This window comes from Thalassophryne amazonica, chromosome 9 (genome assembly GCF_902500255.1).
Source record: "Thalassophryne amazonica chromosome 9, fThaAma1.1, whole genome shotgun sequence".
NCBI lineage: Eukaryota > Metazoa > Chordata > Actinopteri > Batrachoidiformes > Batrachoididae > Thalassophryne > Thalassophryne amazonica.
In genome coordinates, this window is record NC_047111.1 from 71,265,684 (window position 1) to 71,283,722 (window position 18,039).

The 18,039-nt window shown below is 40.0% G+C and overlaps 1 protein-coding gene across 1 annotated transcript in view; it reads right to left on the reverse strand.

Annotated features, from left to right (window-relative positions):
* Positions 1 to 211: 211 nt before the first annotated feature.
* Positions 212 to 18,039, reverse strand: part of paxbp1 (PAX3 and PAX7 binding protein 1) — a 59,564-nt gene continuing 41,736 nt past the window's right edge. Inside the window, exons 6-18 of the mRNA XM_034178354.1 lie at positions 16,959 to 17,182; positions 16,255 to 16,444; positions 12,470 to 12,593; positions 11,347 to 11,449; positions 8,641 to 8,756; positions 8,300 to 8,499; positions 8,065 to 8,212; positions 7,858 to 7,979; positions 7,697 to 7,773; positions 7,548 to 7,614; positions 6,676 to 6,822; positions 2,444 to 2,598; positions 212 to 857 (exon numbers count right to left, since the gene is read on the reverse strand). Of these exons, the coding sequence (XP_034034245.1) occupies positions 737 to 857; positions 2,444 to 2,598; positions 6,676 to 6,822; positions 7,548 to 7,614; positions 7,697 to 7,773; positions 7,858 to 7,979; positions 8,065 to 8,212; positions 8,300 to 8,499; positions 8,641 to 8,756; positions 11,347 to 11,449; positions 12,470 to 12,593; positions 16,255 to 16,444; positions 16,959 to 17,182 (1,794 nt within the window). The 3' untranslated portion in view covers positions 212 to 736. The remainder of the gene's footprint in view (positions 858 to 2,443; positions 2,599 to 6,675; positions 6,823 to 7,547; positions 7,615 to 7,696; positions 7,774 to 7,857; positions 7,980 to 8,064; positions 8,213 to 8,299; positions 8,500 to 8,640; positions 8,757 to 11,346; positions 11,450 to 12,469; positions 12,594 to 16,254; positions 16,445 to 16,958; positions 17,183 to 18,039) is intronic.

Sequence of the window (18,039 nt, forward strand, 5' to 3'; positions counted from 1 at the left end):
GCACCTAGACAAGAACCCACTCAAACATGGGGAGAACATGCAAACTCTACACAGAAGGGCCCAAGTTAGAAAGGATGCCAGGACCTGCTTGCTGTGAGGAAATGGTGCTGACAGTAGAATCATAAACATTTAAATCAATTCATTCAACATAAACTCTTGCATTCTGGTTTGCTCTTGATTGTCACCTGAAACATTCAGCACATCCTAAAGATTACTTTTCAATTTTCCATTTATTCACTTCCAAATAAAATACCAACTGTGAAAATTTGAATACAAAGCTCTAAATGGGCAAGACAGGCAAAAGGATCAAGTGGTGATCAGAGACCAACGACATGCCATCTTCAGATACTGAATCAGCTTCAGTCTTTACCAGTGAGCAATTCCCATTGTTCCTTTAGAAAACTGGAAACATCTGATGGCACATAAATTTAAAGAGCATGGTGAGAAATATAGATGGATCAGCTGTTCTGCTGACAGTTGAACAGAAAGGGTGGGGGTGGGGGATTCATGGTTAGGGGAATTCAAGTAAAAGCCAACAGTAACAAATGTTTAGATTTGAGCACAGAGTCTTTTTCAGCTCGAAATACAAGAAGTTGCTTGAGCATCACTGCTGACAAGTATATCAACACCTTTCCATACAATATACATTATTCACAATATTTACAAAAGGGGGTTATGTTGCCCACCTCCTGTTTTTCAAAAACAATAAGATAAAATTCCACTGTATTGATTTTGTTTACGACTTTGCCTCCAGAAGTGTTTTGATGTCTTTGACGCCATGTTCTTCTGCCACAGCAATGATGTGGTCCAGGGCGTTCATGCGGCCCAGCAGCTGGACAAGCTCTTTGATTTGCTCCCTGTTGGCAAAGGTGATCGTTATTAAAACAAAAGCATCACATGCAAACTTGGACACGAGTTCTCTAAGAGCACAGAGGATGGAAAGCCGGTCACTCGTTACACGATGATGCAATATGCCTTATCAACATTACGCAGAAATCACTTCTGAAGAAAAGGCAGAACACAGCACACACAATCTGTCACATCACTGGCAGATGCACAGCTCTGTTGCGACTGGGGAAAAATACAAAAGATATTCTACTGTGTGTGCAAAAGATCCAATTATTTCTTATATCTGACTGGTTCATGTGCACGTGTGTCTACACTGTGCCAAACTGCCAAGTGCCCAGGGATAGAAAATAACACCCTGTGTGATTAAAAAATAAAAATATATTGGGTGTTTAAATTAATGTAAATGTATTTATTGAGCACCAAACAGATGTTTACAGAGAGAGAAAGGTGCATTGCCTCATCTTTTCTAATGGCCAAGTTTTGCAAGTACAGTGGTCCCTCGTTTATCATGGGAGTTACGTTCTAAAAATACCCCGCAATAAACAAAATCCGCGAAATAGCGTTATTTTTTGCAATTATTATAGATGTTTTAAGGCTGTAAAACCCCTCACTACACACTTTATACACTTTTCTCAAACAGACATTAACATTTTCTCACTTTTCTTTCGTGTGTAAACACTCTCAAAGTTCAAACCTTAGTAGAAAAATAAGACCAACCTGTTTTCAGGCCCAAACATTTTTTTTGAGAAATAAAAATAGAACGTTTTCCTACAAATAATTATGATGGCTTTTAGAACAAAATAATTTAATTTTAACGATCAACCTACGAGGTTGGACACATAAGAAATTATTAATAGTGACTGACCAGTCCTCACAGTTTCACAGTTCCTCTGATCGCACCTCTACGTCCTGGCGCCGCTGTCGCGCCTTTTTCCACTGAGTCACACCTCGGAGCAGGTGTCTTTTTCCGAGTGAAGAACACAGTTATGGGTAGTTGTTGGCGCTCTTTTTTCTTCTGGGTGAGGAGATTCTTATAAACAGACACGCAGAACACAATGCGCGTGCTCTTCCTTCGCTGTGCCGTGACCGGCCTGCTTGATGAGGACGCAGAACACAATGCGCGAACAAAAAAAGAAAAAAGGAAAAAAAAAAGCATGCAAAATTGGACTAAAAACAAAAAAAAAATTCCGCAAAACTGCGAGGCCGCGAAAGGTGAACCGTGTTATAGTGAGGGACCACTGTATTTACTTCATACACAAAACTAATCTTACTGTGGACAGGAATTATAGATTGCATGTCTGCAAGAAGATTTCCATCTTACCATTTTGTATTTAGTCATCTCGGACCACTCCAACACTCTGTAAACGTGTGCATCCTGGAAGTCAGGTGTTTTAAAAAACTGACTTTGAACACGCTCGAAATGCTGCATTGTGGCCTGAGCTAATTAAGACACACGTTTGTAATGTTGTAATGTCAGTACTGCGTACATGCTGCAAAATGACTTGCATTTCTGCAAGATTGTGGCAAAATGCACATTTATATTCCACAATCGTGTAACAAGTGGCTGGTTTTACGTATAGCATGGCATACTTACTTGGCAGTACGCCGTTCAAGATCAGAGGCTCCCAAAGTGCTGCGGTGCAACGAGTTGGCCAAGTGGGCGAGGTAGCGACAGAATGGTTCCAACTGAGGCAAAGTGTGCTGGCCCTTTAGTCCAGCAAACCACTGTGCTGGGAAAAGTTCTGCAACCTGAAGAAGGTACAAAACCACCAAAAAGTTAGAACCTACTATGTGATTCAGGGGTAATGAAGTGTTTGTCAAAACAAATCACTCTTCTTGCACAAGTGGGTGAAGAAACAAACTCCATCTTTATGTCATATTTGCCTGAAAATGAGTCTCTGAATAAAACATAAGTGACCTTTTTCCTGTCATTCTTCCCCTAACAAAGCTGTGACATAACGTACAAGTCTGAGTACTATTCTGAGGACAGTAACGACAAACGTATGACATCCTGCGATTATGCTGCTCTGTTTATTAAAACAAAGTTTCTCTTGATGCAGTTTGAGCAGGGAAAATAACATTGGTCCATTAAAAAAAACTGAGAATACCAAGGGATGTCAATTTTATTATTGTTTTTGCAGACAAATTTTGTTTTAAAAAGTTTGGAAGGTTCTGAGATTTTATTCCAAAGTGGCATATATGGAAATATACAAATAAATACTGCATTGTGATCTATGGCCCCAATATGGCACCACCTAGATACATGACAAGCCTCTCCTGTATACTGAATGAGGCAGTGTGATTCACACACTGGCGCAACATGTGCCCCATTAAGCTGGGTGCCAACTACTGTAAAACAAGAAGTCAAAGAAGATCTGAATGAGAATGATGCTCTTTGTCTTAGAGACTAAGCAAATGTAATACACCATGTTCTCAAACTGAAAGACCATCTTTTTGAATAAAATACCTTCATACTACTCAGCACACCACTTGTTTAGACTGTTTGAGACAACAAGAACAGCAACAGTGGGTCAGTTAAGCTAACTTTATCTTTTAGAGATGTTCTACAAAAGAGTTTTCAAACACTTGGAGTCACTGAACAGATAAAAATGAAAAAGAAAGTTTACTCCGAGTTCTTTGTGCCTCCTTTACTAAAAATGATATTGTTAGCTTCTGACTTCTTACTCAGTTTGAGCTATAAATAATGAGGTGAACTTTTTATTATATTATTATTTATTATATGTTTACATCACCTATGATTGTCTGTTCAGTGGTGAGAAGGAGTTTACTCCGGGTTTATGCCTCCTACAAAAGCATTAGCTAGTCAGTTATCTTCTGCTTGCTAATGCAGTGTTATAAAATGTTGTGCACAGAATTGGCAGGGGTCTCTCCCCAGAAATTTACAGCATGATTGTGTTAGAGGTCAGGTTGGGTTGCGGCACACCCACTGCCATGTTAAGTGTGGCCCTGGGGGGAAATAGGCACCCCTCCTGGGGGAGAACCTCTAGCATTTTGCTGTTTTCAAACACCAGTGGAAGCCATTTCCTGTTACTTCAACTTTATATATTCCGTAAAATGACAAATTAAAGAAGACACTGGGGGGAAGGGGGATCAGAAGGTCACAGTACTTTATAATTTTTTTTATTTTAAGTAAACCAATAAACATACATATATATATATATATATTGGTAAACCAATAAACATACATATATATATGTATATATACATATATATATATACATATATATATAGCTCCTAAATTTGGCAAGGTACCAACATGCCTGAAGGGCAGCAGCCTCTGCTGTGGGGGAGGCAAAGCAGCGGATGTGGGAGGAGTTCAGAGCAACCATGGACTAGGACTTTCGGTTGGCACCAAGGTGCTTCTGGTGGACCGTGAGGCACCTCAGGAGGGGAAAATGGGGAACCATCCAAGCTGTCTACAGTGAGCATGGGACTGTGTTGACCTCAACTGAGGATGTAATCCGGCGCTCAAAGGAACACTTTGAGGAACTCCTGCATCAGACCGGAGAGCCCTTTATAGCAGGGGCAGAGCTGGAAGCTGATGGAGGATTTTCATCAATTTCTCTGGTGGAAGTCACTGAGGTAGTCAAACAACTCCGCAGTGGCAAGGCTCAGGGGGTCAATGAGATGTGTCCAGAAATGCTGAAGGCTCTGGGTGTGGAGGGATTGTCTTGGATGAGACGTCTCTTCAATATTGCGTTGAGGTCTGGGACAGTGCCTAAGGAGTGGCAAACTGGGGGGGTGGTCCCCTTATTTAAAAAGGGAGACCAGAGCGTGTGTGCCAACTACAGGGACATCACACTACTCAGCCTCCCTGATAAAGTCTACTCCAGGGTGCTGGAAAGGAGGGTTCGGCTGATAGTCAAACCTCTGATTGAAGAGGAACAATGCAGATTCCATCCTGGTCGTGGAACAACCAACCAGGTCTTCACACTCACAAGGATCCTGGAGGGTGCCTGGTTGTATGCCCATCCAGTCTACATGTGTTTTGTGGACTTGGAGAAGACGTATGATCGGGTACCAAGGGAGATACTGTGGGAGGTGCTGCGGGAGTATGGAGTGAGGGAGTCCCTTCTCAGGGCCATCCAATCTCTGTACTCACAAAGCAAGAGCTGTCTTCAATTGCTCGGCAGTTAGTCAGACTTCTTTGCGGTGGGGGTTGGCCCCTGCCAGGGCTGCGCCTTGTCACTGATCCCGTTTGTGATATTCATGGACAGGACATCGAGGTGTAGTCGGGGGGAGGAGGGAAGGGAAGCATTGTTTTTTTTTTTTTTTTTTAACTCGCCACAGGCCCTGTCCCGTTTTCAGCCTCTACAGTTTTACATGCACTAACAGCCAGAGGATATGCACAGACTTTAGAAGGAAAACAATGCTTAAATGTGTTTGTAAAACTCATGTCACCACCATGCTGTGAGACACAGAATGATGGCGTGAACCAATTTGGGGTTTTTTTCAACTGGATGCTGCATGTCCTGGGGACATTTGTGTAGAGCAGCAGAGATGCATCAGTCAAAGTGCAAACCTATGCCAAACACCCAACAAATCCTTGTATTGCCACTCAAATACAACCAGACATAACCATCTTCATTATTTTTAATACAGTTCTTCCCTCCAAGTACTACTTCCTCCACATCCAGCATGTTCTGATACACCACAATCTAATGTACCGTATTTTCCGCACCATAAGGCGCACCTAAAAGCCTTAAATTTTCCCAAAAATCGGCCATGCGCCCTATAATCTGGTGTGCCTTATGTGCACACTGAATTCTAAAATCTGTAAAAACGACCGACGTTGTCTTTGATCGTCGGAATATCGGACCATTTCCCGCTGACACAGGGATGTAATACGTAAAGTACGTACGCTGACAGCGATAAACCAATCAGAGAAGAGTCCGTGGTACGTACACTTACCTCCGCCACTCCTCCGGTAGTTACCGTATACTACAGGTATCCTGCAAAACAACATTTGTTTGTCTAAGAACCCCCGAAAATGGTGCCAGCGAAGAGACATGCTTACGAGGCACAATTCAAACTGCAGGCTATCAGTTACGCGGTTGTTCATGGGAATAGAGCAGCTGCGAGAGGAAACAAGAAAATGAACTGCGCCAAGTTAAAAAGACCAAATGGAGTTTCCGTGGAAACAAAGCGAGGTGGCCACAGCTAGAAGACCAACTCAAGCAATAGGTCATTGAACAAAGAACAGCCGGGAGAAGCGTCTCTACAGTCACCATTCGGCTGAAGGCAAAAACGACAGCGATGATGAGAGGGAAGATGAGCGGGAACCTGGCGTGTTTGATGGCGAAACTGCCCAGCTGTTCAATTCAGACACAGATGATGAGGACTTCGATGGATTTGTGACAGAACCATAATAAAAAAATAATGTGAGTACCATATTGTTGAATACCGGTAGTTCAAAGTTGTTAAAAACTTCAAATAAACTCACCGTTTTGCTTCCGTGACCTTTTTTTTTGTAGCGTGCGCCTTTTGTCAGGGTTAAGTACCCGCTAATTGAGGCCGCGCCTTTTGTAAGGGTTAAGTACCCTCCAACTGAGGGCGCGCCTTATGGTGCAGGAAATACGGTATTTATTACATCTGCAATATTAGTTCTTGTAACTCACTTTTCCTTTATTAAACATTCAGGTTTGAGGTTTATTGACACTTTGGATAGACAGAGCACAGTATTTGTACAATGATAAAACATATTTTTAAGGAATACAACTTGTTTAATATTTGTGCACAAGTGTATCTAATTTTTTTTATTTTCACCATTGTGTCATTTATTTACTTGAGAGAAAACTGATGTACCTTACGACACTTGTGGAAGTTTTCCTCTCCTGGATCTGTGGTCTGCAGCGCAGAGAGGATGTATCTATTAAGGGTACTGTCTAAACCCAGATCCCTCAGGCATGAACCAGACAGGATACTTTCCCACTGCAGAATATTACCTAGCAGCTACAAAGCAGAAGAAGATGAAAAATAGTGTTAGACTGTACACAAACCAATGAAGTAACAAACTGCACACACAATCAGGGATGAGAATGGGCAAAGAAAACTCTAAAAATCACCGGGGCCCAGGGGTTGCTGTCGGCCCCTAGTGGGGTCCAGGGGCAGCACCTCTGGTGGGGGCCCACAGGCTTTGAGCATTTTAGAGGCATTTCGGGGCCATTAGAGAAACCTAATTTCATGGGCTGCAATGAGCTCTGAAATATAACAGAACTTCATACAAGCATTTGCATTTAAAGAGATTAAAACCTATGAAAACAACAATATTTGTGTTATAAAACAGTGACTTTATTACAACCCCAATTCCAATGAAGTTGGGACATTGTGAAAAATGTAAATAAAACAATACAATGATTTGCAAGTCCTCTTCAACCTATATTAAACTGAATACACCACAAAGACAAGATAGTTAATGTTCAAACTGATGAACTTTATTGTTTTTGTGCAAATATTTGCTTATTTTGAAATTCTGTAATGATGGGGCTCTCATTTGCTAACTTTATCTAATAAGCAAAATCAAACAAAAGTGAAATACAAGTGTAGAGACAAGTGCCCTTCCTTATTCAGCCATAGTGTAAAGCTGTATGATGTGTGAGAACACACTGACTGATCAAAAGATGAACAAGTCAATTCAACATAATGCTTTGAACTTTAACAAAATGATACACACATACCTTCACACAGGACCAAAACTGTCTCTGGTAGAACAAATAGGGGCCACCATTTTTATTCTCCATCACACTGGAACAACACAAAAACATTTCTGTGATTAACCATAGAAATTAAAATCTGAATACTTCCAAACTTTCTGTGTGAGACATACTTTTTGGGATAAAGTGGTAGGAAGATGTCTTCATCCAGAGTCCGCCGAATCCGTAATACAACTGTCTTTAATAGCACCTGCGATAAAACAAAATGTTATTCTTAAATGAAACAAATGTTTATATTGGACAGGATTCTGCAGAAATATGTGCACATTGGTACCTCTGTGTATTGGTTGTCCCCATGCAACACAGTTGGATAAGCTTTAATCAATCTGTGAATGAAGGCAACCAGCCTCACTGTCTGGCTGCTGGACAGCGGGTCCCACACGTGCTCTGCCAACACTTAAAACAAACATGGCATATTACATGCCGGCCTGCATTATGCCAAGGAAGCACCTCTTAGAATGAATGCTCAGTGATGCTTTACCAGCCATTTTAGTAAGTAGCACTTTCTCCACAATTGCAGGTAGCAAACCGAGATCAACATCATCTTTCTGCAAAGCGCTGTGCTCCTCATAGCCATAAAATAATAGCGACTCAAACCAGAGCATATACTCAAAGTTTGCACACTCCTCCTATGCAGGTACAAGACAAATTACATTAAGATTTTCATTGCCAACATCAAAAGGGAAAAAGTTAGGCAGCACTGAATGCAACCTTACCTCCAGAGGGTTCCATGTAATAAGCTGCAGACGGACTAGTGGGTTAAAGAGCTTTGGCAAACAGAGCCCTATGTACGCTTCCCTGTAACAGTCAGCATAGCAACTCCTCCACACTTCAAAGCGGGATTTGATGCAGTCAAGAGAATGAAAGTCCTCCAGCACATCTTCAAATACCTTCTTAGATTCCCTGATGATCCGATCTGGAACAAATAAAACAAAAACAAATAAAGCCTTTAACTTAAAGGTTTAGTTAAGCTCTGATTACATTACATATTTTACTTTCGTGCGCAGTAACATTTGTAGATGTTCTCATTTTACAACAGCGTAATAACATCAAGCACCTTTCTCCGTGTTGAAGCTGGTGATGTTGGTGGTGGTCTCTTCATCGTCGGATGACAAGCCTTCATTGTGTTCGGCTATCCTTCCATTCTGCTCCCGAGCTTGACGCCGCCGAGTTCTACAATTCCAGTAAAAATAAAAAGTGAAAAGAAGCAGAATGTGTGATTATTATCATTATTTTACACCAGCGATGTTTTGTGCAGCTTTGAAACTAAATCCATTTAGAAATATTTTTTTCCAACTATCAAAAGAAACTGGTGGTGCACATCCTTATTCACCATCAAAAGTAATTTCGATAACGAGAAGCTTTAATGGGAACATCATGTATCTTGTGGAGCTTAATTGAAAAACAGTTTGAAACTGAAGGATGGAGTATTCACTATTTGAAAGTTACTGGTCTGTTCAATGGAATTTAGAGGACAGGGGACCACTTTATTTTTTTAATCTTGCTCGCTTCTAATTAAGTAGACATGAAATTCTGGTCTACAAAAAAAGAAAACAATGACTTAATTATGCAATCATTGGGAAAAATACTGATTAGTCCCAAATAACACATTATGATCGCTGCAATAAGAGCTAAGTGAGCTCTGCTCGCAGTAAAACTAGGCACAGAGACCAGAAGAGAAAACACAGAAGTGTCTCAGCATATTATTTTCTGTCTTACACTCTTAATGAAAACCCTGCTGTCTATTATACACACAGAGACAGACAGACAGAGACAGAGAGAATTCTTTATTTTAATTGATAATTACAGCCTCCATCTTTAAAACGAGAAAGAAAAACCTGTATTAAAATTTATTTAAAGATTTGATTTGAAGCTTGATTAACTATTTCTGCAGTATAAATACAATGAATCTCCCAGTCTGGCTCAGTAAATGCAGTCACAATTTTAGGGAAGACTGCTGAATTGACAGTTGCCCAGAAAACAGTAGCTGACACCCCCCAGGTCATAGCTGAAAAGGCTGGCTGTTTACAAAGTGCTGTATCAAAGTACAACCCCTGGCAAAAATTATGGAATCACCGGCCTCGGAGGATGTTCATTCAGTTGTTTAATTTTGTAGAAAAAAAAAGCAGATCACAGACATGACATAAAACTGAAGTCATTTCAAACTGCAACTTTCTGGCTTTAAGAAACACTATAAGAAAGCAGGAAAAACTCTTAAAAGAGGGTAAATCATCACGCAATGTTGCAAAAGATGTTGGCTGTTCACAGTCAGCTGTGTCTAAACTCTGGACCAAATACAAACAACATGGGAAGGTTGATAAAGGCAAACATACTGGTAGACCAAGTAAGACATCAAAGCGTCAAGACAGAAAACTTAAAGCAATATGTCTCAAAAATCAAAAATGCACAACAAAACAAATGAGGAACGAATGGGAGGAAACTGGAGTCAACGTCTGTGACTGAACTGTAAGAAACCGCCTAAAGGAAATGGGATTTACATACAGAAAGGCTAAACGAAAGCCATCAACACCTAAACAGAAAAAAAACAAGGTTACAATGGGCTAAGGAAAAGCAATCGTGGACTGTGGATGACTGGATGAAAGTCATATTCAGTGATGAGTCTCGAATCTGCATTGGGCAAGGTGATGATGCTGGAACTTTTGTTTGGTGCCGTTCCAATGAGATTTATAAAGATGACTGCCTGAAGAGAACGTGTAAATTTCCACAGTCATTGATGATATGGGGCTGCATGTCAGGTAAAGGCACTGTGGAGATGGCTGTCATTACAGCATCAATAAATGCACAAGTTTACATTGATATTTTGAACACTTTTCTTATCCCATCAATTGAAAGGATGTTTGGGGATGATGAAGTCATTTTTCAAGATGATAATACATCTTGCCATAGAGCAAAAACTGTGAAAACATTCCTTGCAAAAAGACACATATGGTCAATGTCATGGCCTGCAAATAGTCCGGATCTTAATCCAATTGAAAATCTTTGGTGGAAGTTGAAGAAAATGGTCCATGACAAGGCTCCAACCTGCAAAACTGATCTGGCAACAGCAATCAGAGAAAGTTGGAGCCAGATTGATGAAGAGTACTGTTTGTCACTCATTAAGTCCATGCTGTTATAAAAGCCAGAGGTGGTGCAACAAAATACTAGTGATGTGTTGGAGCGTTCTTTTGTTTTTCATGATTCCAGATTTTTTTCCCTCTGCTTGGTCTAAAAAAGTAACCGTTACTGACTGCCACAATTTTTTTTTCCTGATTTCTTATAGTGTTTCTTAAAGCCAGAAAGTTGCCATTTGAAATGACTTTAGTTGTGTCTCATGTCTGTGATCTGCTTTTTTTCTACAAAATTAAACAACTGAATGAACATCCTCCGAGGCCGGTGATTCCATCATTTTTGCCAGGGGTTTTATATATAAAATATTGACCTTGTTCATGATATTCTAATTTTTGGAGATGGGCCTGTTGAAATTATTGTAACAAGTCTCTCACCCCACATAATGCACAGCTCTGCTTTCATCTCATAATCTACACACATCAGTGCTAAGCCGCACAGAAACATTATCACGAAAACCTGCCGTCCATCTCACTCTCTCATGCAGCCATGTCTACCTAATCTCACAGCCATACAGGCAAATGTTGTGTATCATGACTGTTCAACAGAAACTAGCAAAAGATCAGAAACACTGGGGCATATAAAACCAATTTAACTCAAGAACCAGTTTCATCGAATCTGTAAGTGAATGTCATACCGCCGTGCCTCTCTCTCTGCTATCCTCCTTTGACGACTATGCTCCTGGTAGGTTGCACGGTCTCGACCAAATGAGTCTAGATTTGGAGCCATAACAGCTTTATCTGTAAGAGACAAGACTCATGTTAAAACCCATTAAAATACTCCAAATAACACATAACCTCATTTTTATTCTGGACACTCAGCATCTCACACAACACAAAAAGATGTACACTGAAAACCATCAAATATGCAACCTCTAAAACTGGTTTAATTCCTTATAAATTTCAGAATGTATAACGTCAATATTATTAGTTGACTGATAATTGTTTGACAGCCAACTGATTTTTTTTGTTGTTGTTTTTTAAAAACAGAATAGAGCTGCCAGTTGCCAATATGTAATGTAGATATATGTGGTAACACAATTTACAATTCAACATCAAGTCACAAAATTGCTGAACTTACTATGAGCAATTATTTAACACTGCTACAATCTGCATTGTTTCCATTCAAGTCTTACCGTTTTCTGCCAGGTAACACATCGAGCACTGGCTTTAAAAACACCCATATCCATCGTTTTAAGGCACCTGTCTACATGTAAATGAATGCAAGGAGTCCTGGCACTGCTGCACAGAAGCCACACTGACAACACCATTTGTCAGATGTGACTGCAGAATTGTTTTCCGTTTTTGGCCAGGGCTGCTTATTTAAAAATGCATTTAAATTGGCTCAATTAATCGTTCCACCACAAGTAAACATCAAATCATTTTTTAACATGTAATTCATGTATCTAATGAACATTTTCCTTTATTCACTTACCTGGCTGCAACATATTACACGTTACAGTGAGAGAAGTCAAGTCACTACTTTCTTATCTTAGTGATTCATTGCCATCTCAGTTGCAGTTACCAGCTGAGTGTTACTCAGCCACAGAGAAGCTGACACAGCTCCTCCAATACAACATTTCCCACGTACTTCCATGCCCACTCAATCAGCAGCACGCCTCATACAAGCTTCATCACATTCATGAGGGACAGATAAGGACATGGGGAAACTACGATATGAACATCACACAGCCGCACTCGCATTCAGAGAACTAACGAGGCCGTTCAAATAAATTATAAAAACCTTCAAGATGGACTGACTTGAAAGGCTTGCAAACTCCGCCGATTCATCTTTAATATCATCCTGTCTTCTCTGGACGAGTCGGGAGGCCCGTTGCCTTAGTAACTGGTGCATGGCAGCCTCCAGCTCCTGGACAGCAGGCACCTGAAAGATATGATTACTTGTGTGACCTCTGACCCAAACAAAAAGCAGGACTCCAAGACACCAGGACGTCTTGCTGGAGGGACAACATGGGCATAACAGACGACATCAAGCTGGCAACAATACAGAAATAGTGTCAATTTTATATTTTGGGGCTTTTTTTGGGGGGGGGGGGGGGGGGGACTTTGACAGTTCAGAATAGTCCTGTAGGTATGTCTTATCACATATCTAAACAAATCTTAGTATCAGGGTTGACATATGCCTTTTTCTCCGAAGGACTGTATCGCTTTTGTGCATTCTCAATCTGTTACCAATAAGCACTGGGCAGTTCACTTGTCACACAAAGGCAGCACAGTGGTTACCCACTTGCTTCCTAACAATATTGTCCCTAGTTCAAGGCCACATGTGCCCCATTCTTTTGGAGCTGAACCAGAAAGAACATTCAGCACAAAATCTGGGACACCTCAACATGAAAATCTGTATCAGCCCTGCTGTGGGGAAGAAAAAAAAAAAAAAAAAAAAAAAAAAAAAAAAAAACAGAGCGCCAAGGGCCCCGTGGGTTACTGGCTCAATTAAAGCCCAAGGCAAAATAGCCATTTTCGGCATAAAAATGGCCGCCAATTCCAAACAAATGAATCTACGTGAATAATTTTGGGACCGGAAAAATGTCAATGACCGATATTGTGCCCTTGTTAAATAATACAAAAAAGTTATCAGACAGTTTGAGTAAATTGCCTTTAAGTACTTTTTGATACATCGCAATAAACAGAGAATGACTGGGGGTAGCGGCCTATCGGCCAGTAATTCACCCCCCCCAATGAAAGAAAAAAAAAAAAGGTCAAACCAAAATAAATTAAGCAAAGCTTCAACTGGAACTGCTCCTTGAAAATATGCTGTGCTGAGTAAGGAAGCGAAGTAAGCTCAAATTAATGCCAGGAAGCTTTTTATCTTCACCTGGATGACTCAAAACCTGCACAGACCTATATAAAGTGTTCTGTGCAGGGCCTAGGCTGAGGTGTAGATCATGAATCAAAGGACGAGGGCTAATTAAAGAATTGAAATTCGGTGTATATATATATATATATATATATATATATATATACACACACACACACACACACACACACACACACACACACACACACACACACACACACACGAGGGTAGGCTGAAAAGTTCTAAGGCTCCCCATGAAGGAGTATATATATATATATATATATATATATATATATATATATATATATAAATAAATAAAGGGGGGCATCCCTACCTGAAAATCCCCTTTTTTATTTAAGTCATATACATGAGGGGTTTAAAATATTTCCTCCAACACTGTTAATATATTGTTCCAGTCTTGATGTTCTGTGTTAAGTCATGCACATAATTAGTACCAGGTTTTCATTTGGAATGATCTGAAGATCTCCAAGGATAGAAAAAAAAAGAAAAAGAAAGAAATTGTTATTGTCTAACATGGTCACAACTGACAGGAAGTTTTTTGTTTTGTTTTTAATACAGTCCATGCAGCTGTCTCTTACCTGCTGAAGGACCAAGACAAAAGTCATTAAGTGAGATGAGTTAAGGTCGTTGCATACTACACTAGACAGGCAAAGGGAGTCAAAATCCATAATAAACACCCCTACTCAGAACACTGAAAATGGGGTGGGTGTGCAACAAGAAGAAGTGTGATACTGATAGGTCAACAGTTAAAGCCAAAGTCTTGTACTGAATGATGAGCTGCCATTAGGCAACAGATTGCATTTTCCTTCTATTATGCTTGGGGCAACCCCCCCCCCCCTCCCTCTCACACCACTGAGTCTGTAATTGGAGGCAAGACATCAGTAAAATGATAAAAGAATCACAATGAAGATATAAAATGCTGAATTAGTGTGCTAGCTCCTTAAGCCCCGGTCACACGGCACTAATGAAGGACACCGAAGCTAAAACAAAACAAGAAATCTGGACTTATGTTGACTTTTGGAGACATTGTTTAACTGTCATCCAGCTTCGTTGCTGTAGCTGGCACTTCGTCAGAATTTTCAAACTGTTCAAAAATGTGAATGAATCCCGATGACAAATTCATTTCGTCCATATTCCGTTTTGCTTTCTGTCTTGATGGTTCCTCATCGTTTGTGTAGTTCCCGTACCATCAGTGTTCCATTTGACTGTCGTCCAACTTCGTCCAACCTCCCAAGTCCGATGTCTTGCACGAACATTGACGACATCTGAATGGATCATTAACTGAAGATCCAACAAGCTAAACGTGATGCGTCTATGTGTGGGACGAAAAGCAACGTTTTTATCAACTACTGTTAACTACGCATGTTCGCATGCCGTCACTGGCTGTACAGGCTGTGCGCACGTTCGTATGCCGTCCATGCGTGTGCGTACATGTTGTTGACAGACCTGTTGTCAAGATAACTCTCGCACCTGCAGGTGCTGCAGACTTGACCACAGGCTGGTGCCTGGTCTGATACCTGCTGTCAAGTTACACCATCATGAATGTTTTGTTTTGATTTTGTTTAAAGTGTTAAGGCCGCAGTTTGCTTTGTTTTTCCTTTGTTCTTTTATGTGCTTTGCACTCGCAGGCTTTTCGGTGATGAGAAGTGCCGGCTCATTTGTCCACTTTTTCTCAATGATTTGTGACTTTCTGACTTTTTTCCTTCGTTCAGCAATTGCCGTATGCCGTGTGACCGGGTCTTTGCGCAATTAGGATGGTAGCTTATCATTCCCCCCCAGTGCAGTGTTAGAAACACTACACACAGAGCCTGTCTGCAGGACTATGCAACGGCCTTTACACTTAATATCTCCTCAGGGGAAAATAAACTTCATGTTTTTAATAATTTAAAACCACAAAATACTCTTCACACACACACACACATTACACAGTCACAGACATTATGCACTGAATAAATCTGGCTGATCCTCTTTGTGAAAAACTGCCAGTTTTACAGCAACAATTCATCCTACAAAAAAAAGTTACATTGTTGACATTCTGTATATCTAAAAGCTATCTATCTATCCACATATATATATATATATATATATATATATATATATATACACACACACACACACACATACATACATACATACGAGGGTAGGCTGAAAAGTTCTAAGGCTCACTATAATGCATTTAATGCATTACTCCTTCATTGGGAGCCTTAGAATTTTTCAGCCTACCCTCGTATGTGTATATATATATATATATATATATATATATATACATACATACATATACACATACATACATACATACATACATACATACACACACACACTATAGCTAAAGTAAGATGAAAAGCTGAACAACACATTTCCTTTTCATAAAAATATCCATTCAAAAGCACGGCTGACAACTAATGAAGTTATATTTCTGACAATAGAGAAACAAAAAGCACTTGAGATCATTATGAAAATTACTCAGTCTCATCCATTCAAAAACATTTGGAAACAGCAGAAAAATACATTGTCATCTCTGTTAACTACTGTTTCATAAAGAACATAAAAACACTGAAGTTTTTGAAATTTATGACCCATTCATCCACTGACACATTTTATTAAATTATATCCCTACAAGAGCCAAACTATGAAGCTGAAGATCATAAAATTAGTTAGAAGCTGTTAAACATAATTTTCAAAAAACTGCAGATAACGTCTCCCTTACCTTTTCATTGAAACACTCAAGCAAGTCTCCAACATACCCTCGCATCTCTTGCAAGAATTTATATTGATCTGCATTATCATTGGATGAGCCCTCGAGTTGATGTATGGTGCTCTCAGAAGTAGCCAAATCTTCTTGAATCTGTTTGTAGCGCTGTCTGTTTGCATCATAGCCTGCCTGCATTTGTGTGAGCCTAAAAACACATTGTACACAGGGGAAAAAAAAAACAAAAACAAAAACAGAGATTTGGCGTTTACTTACAAGACTTCAAGCTGAGTCTTCATTATCCACATAAATGGAACTGGCACAGTGAATATTCACCAAAAGTGTCAAAAAGAACAAGGGACAATCGAGTTTCCTCGTGTCTCACCATCCTCATAAAAATGCAAGCTTATACACAGAACTCACAGCTGCTCAGGGGTTACCGTGGAAGCATAAAGTGTCTACTGTGTATTATAAATTACTGTGTTCTCAAGAAATATGCTAACACATACGGACAAGCATCGTCTCACTATGTCAACAGTGGTGGGACACCTTGCTACAATTTGGTCAAGTAAGTCCGCATTAAGGAAAGCCCTACTGTTGGTCCCCAGTGATTATACACCTGAACTGAAGGCAGCTTTGCTTGTTCTGCTGCACCACAGAACATAGCTGCAGCTGAGCTGAGGATTGACATTGGACGATGGGCAGTCTTCCACAGAACCTACCTATCCTGCAGGCGTTTCTTTACCAAATCAATGGATACCGGGCTTAGGTCACCACTGGGGGCCCCATAGTGGACGGAGCCATTGTCTGCTTGGCCAATTGGCTTGACACCCTGTGAGGCCACAGCACTGTAAGTGAAAGGCATGTTGTAAGAAGAGCCGTACGGATGGCTCTCGTAGCTGTTCTGGTAGTAGACAGCATTTTCCTCAGGCTGGCTGCTTTGGACCTGGTTGACAGACACAAAAAAAGAAAGAAAGAAAGAAAAGTTTATGTTAGTACACAAAGCAAATCTCAGAAAATCAGTTTTGTTGTGGGGTCTAATAATCATTTGGCTAATCAAAATCACAATTTCCTTGATTTTAGAGTTGTGGTTAGCTGGCTTTTTAATTACCATATTTTTCAGCACATAGATTGCAACTGTACAAAAATGCTTCAAGAGCAAAACTGAATATAAATTGCAGCCGGAGTATAAATTACATTTATCACTTCATGCAACAAGACGCAAAATAAATTTTATCGCACTTTATTTATATGCGACACGCAGTGTTAAGGAGCACAGATAATGAGCAAATTGCTGCTATACTACAAAATGTGAGTAAACTGCCTCTTTAAGAGACTGAATAGACAGTCATATGTGAGGTGAATGTAAAATGTAATTAAATATGCAAAAACTCCTTTGTAATATATTTGTAAAAGATAGACTGATGGTAATGTACTTCTTGCTCAATTTTTGCACAGGACTCTTGAAAGAGCTGTTTTTGTTGTTTGACATAGTCCAAATAAGTTTTCTTCTACATAGAATAAAAATAAAATAATATCCCCTCTTTTTACTCAACAGTGTAGCCTTCCAGTTAAAAGAACAAGGAATGCTGTTTTTCTTTTTACACTACTTGTTCTTCATTGTACCGTTTTAGAAGAAGTAGAAGATTGCCTCAGCTAACACATTAGTCTAAGCATTTGGGACAACTGCTTTGTGGTTAGCTGTGGCTTTATCAGTCTCTGTGAACAGCATGGAATCTGATGCTTGGGGATACTATGGTTTTTCATTTAAAAATTAACACATGGATTGGATGTGTGAGCCTA